This window comes from Monopterus albus, unplaced genomic scaffold (genome assembly GCF_001952655.1).
Source record: "Monopterus albus unplaced genomic scaffold, M_albus_1.0 scaffold427.1, whole genome shotgun sequence".
NCBI lineage: Eukaryota > Metazoa > Chordata > Actinopteri > Synbranchiformes > Synbranchidae > Monopterus > Monopterus albus.
Window position 1 is genome coordinate 323804 of NW_018128307.1, and position 8662 is coordinate 332465.

Sequence of the window (8662 nt, forward strand, 5' to 3'; positions counted from 1 at the left end):
TGTTTCATCATTGTACAAACACTGACTTTAAATTTCACATGGTGTGAGGCCTTAACCAGATGAAGTGACAGATGCAAAATGTTCACTAAAATGTGGTGTTTAGCCACTACAGAGAGCCTGGAAGAACTCTACTGCTGCTACAGTCTAGCTAAGTACATATGGTGTACAAGGCAAATGACAAACTCAGTAGCATTAATCGAAACAGTGACGTTTGATTTGTTCGTTGAAAACTGCGTTTTATTGGAGTAGTGGCGACGTTTCCACATAGTAAGGGTGGGTTTCTATCTATCTATCTATTTGGTGAGAGGGGTACACATACACACTCACCCTGTGGAGGGCAGTATATTGTGCCTCATGGTGTACAGTCTACCGGTAATCTCTGAGAAGAAGAAGAAAACGGAAGGATGTTACATATGGTGTACAAGGCAAATGACAAATTCAGTAGCATTAATCGAAACAGTGACGTTTGATTTGTTCGTTGAAAACTGCGTTTTATTGGAGTAGTGGCGACGTTTCCACATTGAACCGGTAAGTAACTAAAACCTGGTGTGAAACAAGTTGTAATGTGGGATTAGTTGAATATTACGTAAGCTAACCAATTCCGATTTTGTCCACTTAACTCGTGCTAAAGTGAAATGGTCCCTTCAGTTTTGTGCTGACAAGCTAGTAACATGACTTTTAATACTTACATTTTATTTGGAAGGTAAGCTGTGAATGTGAAACAAGAGAAATCCCATGTTACGCTTTGATAACTGAACAAACCCCCCACTTTTGTAGTTGTGTTGATGGTGCCTGTTTTAACAACGTGTCACTAAAATGCTACAGTTGGTCAAAGTGTTTAGGTAAGAGAAGGATGTTTCAAAATGTTTGACGAGGTTCGACAACACTGGCACATTCTGAGCTCCGATCTTAACCTTAAATCACTTTTAAAGATCCTCCACATATTCTTTATAAGTTCCCCAAATGTTCGTCGTGTCCAACCTTCCACCTTCATTTTTTATCAGCCATCCCTGATGGCAGAGGATATGTGCTCACAATGTGCACAGTGCAGCTTTACTCGTGTGTCTTTTCTCATTCACACTGATAAAGTACTCAATGTAAGAGGCGTCATTACTTGCAATACAAAATGTTATTTATATGATTAAATGTCCGTGTGGTTTGGCCTATATTACCACAACTACACGTTGTCTTACAACTCGTATTTCAGAACATAGACGCGATAGATACGAACCAATGATCAACAGAATCCTGTGGTTGTTCATTTCAACTTGTTTATACACGGAACATGTGAAAAGCCCTAAAGGGAGGGAGATACTAATTATCTGCTTTTGAAAAGGGAGGCATTTTACATTTTCACTATCAATACTTGCCTAAAGGCTTAAATTTAGACTTTAAAACCATTTTTGTGGTATGGTCATTATTTGGCATACTATCTGTGTTTTGTCCAGTTGTTGTCTAAGTTGGGTTATAAACTAATACTTTTTTAAATAGGATTTCTCTCCCTGTGCTTGTGGTGTTTTTACATGCTTGTGATTTTTTTTTTTGTTGTTGTTGTTCTTTATTATATTTGCCTTCCTCCCATCTTGGTATTTTTTGCTCCCTTAGTGGGGAGTTTTCTCATGGCGTATCTCATTTCTGTCTAGATCAATCCTTTCTGAAACTGATCATCTCAGATTAGTCAGACTGAAAACACCCGAGTACTGTCTTAGTAGGTGCACATAAAAATGTGCCTTTCAGTGTGAGGCCCGTTGGATAATGCCTGACGAAGGTCCTGTATACATCCACATCTGCTACTATTGAATTGAATTATTGGCAGCTCAGTACACTGTGCAAATTTTTTTTTTGTCCTTGAAATGAGCCATGCTGGTTTGAAATAAGCATCTTAAACCAGATCAGCGGCGGTGTGGAAAAATTGGGCTGCAGATTTTAACAGCAATAGCCAGAGGGAAAGACAAAAAATAAATGTAAGAAATAATTATTACCTGTTACACTGGGTTTTACATTTCTAGTCAAAGATTTATTAAACATGATTAACATGCTTAAGTTGCATTAAGAAACAATAAACAGCAAAGTATGCTAGAATGAAGAAGATGATTTGTTTGTGATCACTCATTTGAAATCTGATCTATCACACAGTTTCTGTCATAACCCTGCAGTTATGTGGACTTTGAGAAAAGATAGTGTCGGTACAGCTTCAATAAAACATGAGGGTTTAACAGCCGGGTATCACTGTACAGATGACTGGGTGAAATAATAAACTCCAATACTGTTTTTTTAAGGCATTGCACATCAAAATTAAATCACCATGATGCCTGCTTTGCACTCCAATGTTCATCTTAAAGTTTTGTGCCCATTCCTTTTAAATACAGTATTAATGCTCCTTTTTCCCCACACAGAGATGTCGCGTTTTGGTGGTGATTTAAACTTCTGCCTGGAATGTGGGAATGTTCTTCTACTGCCAGGAATTCAGGACACAGTGTGTTGCCCCCGCTGCTCCTTCTGCATTCCTGTAGCAGGTACCAATTTGCTGTCGTGTCCTCTCTTACTCTCTAAACTCCCAGTAACAATCCTCAGGTGTGGCAGGAAAACCTCAAAGAAAAGACAGGGGTTAGGGTTAAATTACATTAGGCTGCGTTCCATTCTAATCGTTATCACCATTCACAAGGGTGACACATTTTTAATGAACTAGTCTGACCAATTTTGAAAAGAAAAAAAAAGGAAATGTACTCTTCTTCACATAGAAAATGTCACAAAAACAGTGATTTCTCCTAGAGGCCTTCTGCAGAGTTTCAGAAAAATTTCATTTGAATCATACAAACAGGGCAGCCAATGTGTAGAGCAGCTACTGGTGGCTCGCACGTGACACGTTGGAGATGCTTTTAAGTTTTATTTAAGTTTTTTTATTTTATTATTTATAACATTTTAAGTTTTATAATGTATGCGCTTGTAGGCTACATAGTGCGTATTCTCTGACTACCAGTAGCTCGCTACCAAATTCCGAGTAGCTTGCCTAAAGGTTAGAAGAAGCTTTATTTATTGTAACATTGTGACACGTACAAATGAAATTTTGTTTGGAGCCGAGGGCCCTGGACCACTGCGTGCATACGCGTTGCCATCACGGGTGAGGTTCAGTGTCTTACCCAAGGACACTTTGACATATGGACTGCAGGCACCGGGATTCGAACCTTCAACCTTCCGGTTGGGAGACGGCCACCTCCCCATGAGCCCACCCCTGGTTCAGAGAATACACACTATGTAGCCTACAACGCGTGCATTATAAAACTTGAAAATGTTAAACAGCAGAGCTTCACTCAGTAAACCTGCTCAAGCTGCAATCCAAACACAAACACACAAATGTTCCACCCTCATTTGTCATCACCTGTCAATCAAATGGGTTAACTCTGCTGTCAGGTTTGATGCCATTCAGTGATGTTAGCACTGTTTTACATCACCTACAGTACATGTACACTGTAAAGTAAGGTTTTGATGTGTGAAAGGAGGTGCATACGAGTCTGATGTGATGATTGATTATGTTTTTGATACAAAATGTGATATTAATATTTGATAACAGTTAGCTTATTTAGAGATCTGTTTGAAAGTTTTGATACAGGGTGAGCCCGTGTACCCGTATTGCCCTTGGCACCGGTATTGGAGGCGGGCTACTTTTCCGTGTCTCACCCTGTATGATATGTCAGTAAATGTAACTAGTAACCTAATATAAAACATGACTAGCTCTCAGAGATAAAAAGGTTGGAGGCCCCTGATGTAGAGCGGTGTAGGCCGCAGCCCCTTGGTGGCCCATGAGGGTGTGAGAAGTCATTCACAATAAACAATTACCATACATAAAATAAGTGGAATGAATGAATAAAAAGTTTGGCTTTCAGTTTTGTAATTATGTTTGAAATGACCATAAAATATTTCTGATTAAACACATACTGTACATTTTAAAAAGAAACCAGAAGCTAGTAAAAGAGAGCCACAGGAATTTTGTTGTTCATTTATTTGACCTCTTTCTAACCTGGAATGTATCTTATGCCTTGTCGCTGGCGGAGAATTGTCAACGGGAAACTGATCAAATGGAGTGGTGGCAAAAAGAAAGCTGTTACTGTAGAACTCAAATGATGCAGTGACGGCAAAAAGATGGGCTCGTAGAAATTACTCAAGAATACCTGTCTGTGGGATTCACAAGTGTGGTACCAGAAGATGATACCCTGCCTGTGCTCAGAGGTGCAAATGAGGTCCTGAAACCATGCAAGCTGCACTGTCATTTACAAACTAAACAGACAGTTCTCATCCAAGCCTCAGATTTTTTGAAAATGAGCTAAGAGAGTGTTTGAGCTGTAAAAAAGTGACTGAATCCAAGTGTGTCACTGGGAGCGAAGGCACTAAGCCAGCGGAGGTGTCCTACGGAGTAATCACAAAAAGTGGCACACCAAACACGATGTGAGGATTTAATTTGACCTGCTGCCAAAGAGTTAGTTGGAATGATGATTGGTGAGGAAGAAGCTAAACAGTCTTACATGTGACTCATATCCAGTGCAGTGAGAGAAAACGGTGTGCGGCTGGTGTTGCATGACAACAAGCCCAGCTGTGAGGAGTCTTAATAACCTATCAGATATGCAAGTGCTGGCCTGATTCAACATTAAAATGATTTGTCTGTTTTTTTTTTCCTTACATTGGGTTGGATAATGTGAACATTTATAAGTGGTCATATAGGCACACGTTTACATGGATTTCTTCCATTTATGAAATAAGAAAAGAGAAATACTTAATCTTATCTTTGCATGTTGATCACAGTTGTGTTTAAAGGTTTGGTTGGGATGCAGAAAATTTTCAGATTTCAAATTGGACCAGAGCGTTCTTCTTCTTTCCACCGACTCTCCTTGACATATTTCTGTTTTATTGTTCAGAGATTTCGGGTCAGGAAATCCACTCCACAGTCATCTTCAGCCCCATGGAGGAGTCGGTGGCTCTGGAGAAGAATGACGACTCTAAGCTGAAGGGCCCTGTGGTAAGAATATACTGTCTGCTGCTCGCTCACTGAGGGATCTTACTTTTTAAACTGGACACTGTATTAAAGAGGTCATCATCTTCTAGATTGACAGGCGGTGCTCCCGTTGCAACAAAGAGGGGATGGTTTACCACACTAGGCAGATGAGGTCTGCAGACGAAGGACAGACTGTCTTCTTCACTTGTATACACTGCAGGTAATCAGTCAGTGCATTTACTGTACATGTAGGGCACTTTATTATTTTCACAGTCCTCCCAGAATTGTCCCAGAACTTGTCATCCCAAATTCAGTGTGGATTGTCCCAAATTCAAAGTCTGTGGTTTTCTATCCTTATTATTAAAATAGTTTGAAGTGACATCATACAAATGGTTAGATGATCAACCATCAAACTCAGCTCATATTTGCTTGAGGCATTTGAAGCAATCTGTAAATAGAAAAGTACAGGTTTTACTATAGTGTGTGTAGCCTATGGTATACTTAATTGGAATTAATACTTGCTGCATCAGTTTTACTTAATCGGTAAAATATTGGTAATAATGTTACTTTATTCATTAATTTGTACTTTGTATAATTATTGGCTAGTTAATCCTAAAGAATAAGACTGTGTTGCTGTGCAGGGCATGAGAGGAGAGATGCTGCATGCTTAGTATCCTCTTTTTGCGCTGCCTCATCAGTTGTAAAGTTGTTTTTCTTTGTGTTACAAAATGGCCGTGTGGCGTGAGGGTTGGCAGCCCCGCTTTACATACAGCAAGACACCATGGACAGAGCTGGCAGCAGTTCAGTTGGTGTTAAGTACACACTGACAGGCAGAGCCCCTGTTGGTTTGCTGCTGACTAACATCAGCCGGTTTTGACTTGGAATATAATGTTCATGTTTTTCTACTAATGTTACTGAGTTAGCCAGCTAGTGTGACAGATGGAGAAGCCGGTCAGCTTGCTAAATGCAAAGGTCAACTGCTGACTTGTTAGCTTAGAAACAGGCAAACAGTAGTAATGTAATGTCACTGAGTGTGTAGACAGCACACAACATCTGTGTCTCTCCTGCCTGTGCAGGAGAGACAGTTAGTGACTTACTACGGTTACGGGTGTTTCTGTCGCTGGAAAACTGTCCCGTGATTCCCAAAATGAGGTTTTTAGGTTGGTAGTCGTGTACCTCAATGCTGAAATCTTGTAACATAATTTTATAACACAGATTTTTGGTTTCCATTTATACACAATTGCAAAGACGCTCTCAAACTGGCCAAACCTCATGTCTGTGTGCACTTGAAAGGTAAAGCAAAAAAGATGCTTGTTCTGGAGGATTAACTAGCAAATAAGTACAAATGAATGAATGAAGTAATAACAGTTTTCTACTGATTAAATAAATTTGATCCAGCATGTATTTTCTGTAATTCCAAGTAAGTATACTATAGCAACCAAACAGGACAGGAACAGACTCCAGGCAGACAGTCAGGTCTGCAGAAACAACATCATGCCAGCCTGCCCTCCATGGAGGACCTGCACACCTCACAGACCACTCACATCCTGGACAGCGTTACAGGTCACTGAACGCCAAACCATCTAGAAACAGAGTTTCTTCACCCCGGGCCGTCTCACTTATGAACAGTTAGTCCATGTTTAAGGGTACTGCAGTAAACACAACTGTGCAACAACGTACTGATGGAGCATCCACTAGCTCTTATTTAAACTTGTATGTGTGTATAATTTTGTCTTCTGGTTTTATATTGTTTCCTTGTATTTTGGACAATAAGTTTTATGCTTAAATGGTGTGATGCATCAGGTTACATTTTGAGGCTGAAATTAATGGTTAAACGTCCTTATGTAATTGGCTACTGGTTGGAAACGTGAAATGCTTGTGTTGGCCTATTTTTGATTAGTTGACCTTAGTGGTGCAACGGATCAAAAAACTCACGGTTCGGATCGGATCATGGTTTTGAGTCACGGATCAGATCAATTTTCGGATCAGTAAAAAAATGAAAAAAAGACAAGACAAAGTTAACTCTCCATTTATTTAAGTATTTTTTTCTGCCCATTAAAAACATTCAACTAAAGACTCATTCCACTCAATTATATAAAAACAAATTAAGGTGCATAGGGCATGATTATTATTTTCTTATTGTGGACACAATCAAAAACTTAAAATGCAATTTAAGGTATTGCTTCTTACTTTGAACATGGAGAGTGAAATAAAAACTATGGTTTATGTCCACATCATCAAAAAAGAATAAAGAAAACAAAGCAGACCTGAGTTTATAATTTCAATTTTTTTTTTCAAAAAGATGAGCATGTCTACATTTTCTGTAACTATGTCCCCTGCTGTTGAGAACACCCTCTCACTAGGCACTGAAGTGCCAGGCACAGCAAGATGGCGTCTTGCCATTATGGCAAGGTGAGGGTATTTACATTCGTTGCTTTTCCACCATGCCAGTGGATCACCATCGACTGGAATGCCACTTGCTGCCTCATAGGATGCCACCTCAAATATTTTTTTTTTTTTACCTCTTCAGTGAAAAGACTGCTCACAATCTCAGTAGTGAGATCACTGTATGTTCTCAGGTGTAGGGCAAGGTCTAGGTGAGATAGGGACTTGAACCTTGGATCAAGTGCAGTACATCTGTGAAGGTAGTCTTGTGCTGAAGTGTATCTGGGCTTCAGGTCCTCTAGAATGGCAGTCTTGACATCTCTTGTGATGGTGCTGTCTTTCTCACTTGGTGCCATGGATTGTAGGAGCTTTGTTTTCAGAGGCAGGATCATGGACACAGACGGTGCAGTTTCACTGCTCAACAGAGTTGGAACCATTTTGAGCGGTTTGAGCAGCTGAAGAACCTCCTCTGCCACTTTAACATCATCATCAGACAAGGTGACAATGTCTCTGACATTTTTCTTTAGGGTTTTGTCTGTTAGTGCAGAGTATATAGCTGCCTGCTGCTCAAGATAATGCTCCAACATATCACAAGTGGAATTCCACCTTGTTGTGACATCATTTATGAGCTTATGAGTAGGCAGCTGTAGCATTTCTTGCTTGGTCTTAAGCACATGAGCAGCTGTTGTGCTTCGGTGGAAGTAGGAAACCACCTTCCTTATCCTCCCAAGTAGGTGGTCCATTTTACTTACAGTGATTCCCTTTTGGGATGCTAAATTAATTGCATGTGCAAAGCACCCTATCTGTGGGCCCAGCCCTGCCTCATTCACTGCATTTATTTGGTTTTTGGCATTATCTGTTGTGACTGGGATATTAGTATTGGGCCTAGCTATCCTCCACTCTGCCACTGCTTCCGTCAGTACGTGCGCCAGATTTGTGCCTGTGTGACTGTCATAGATGGGTCAAGTCTGCAGTACAGGGCTTCGTATCTCCCATTCCGCTGTGATGTAATGAGCTGTCACGGTCACGTAGCTCTCTGTTGCCCTGGAGGCCCACCCGTCTGTAGTTAGGGCAACAGAAGATGCCTGGGACAGTTCTGCCATAACTACAGACTTTTCCTGTTCATACATATTTGGGACGATCTTTTCACTGAAGTGGGTGCGCGACGGGATATCATAGCGTGGCTCAAGCACATTTATCATATGTTTAAACCCCTTGTTTTGCACAACGGAATATGGCCTCATGTCTGCAGCTATAAAAACCCCAATAGCTTTTGTAATAGCTTTAGCC

At 40.4% G+C, this 8662-nt stretch overlaps 1 protein-coding gene across 1 annotated transcript in view; it reads left to right on the forward strand.

Annotated features, from left to right (window-relative positions):
* The first annotated feature begins 396 nt into the window (after nucleotides 1-396).
* Nucleotides 397-8662, forward strand: part of polr1h (RNA polymerase I subunit H) — a 9398-nt gene continuing 1132 nt past the window's right edge. The window contains exons 1-4 of the mRNA XM_020586871.1: nucleotides 397-528; nucleotides 2397-2516; nucleotides 4911-5011; nucleotides 5098-5207. Of these exons, the coding sequence (XP_020442527.1) occupies nucleotides 2399-2516; nucleotides 4911-5011; nucleotides 5098-5207 (329 nt within the window). The 5' untranslated portion in view covers nucleotides 397-528; nucleotides 2397-2398. The remainder of the gene's footprint in view (nucleotides 529-2396; nucleotides 2517-4910; nucleotides 5012-5097; nucleotides 5208-8662) is intronic.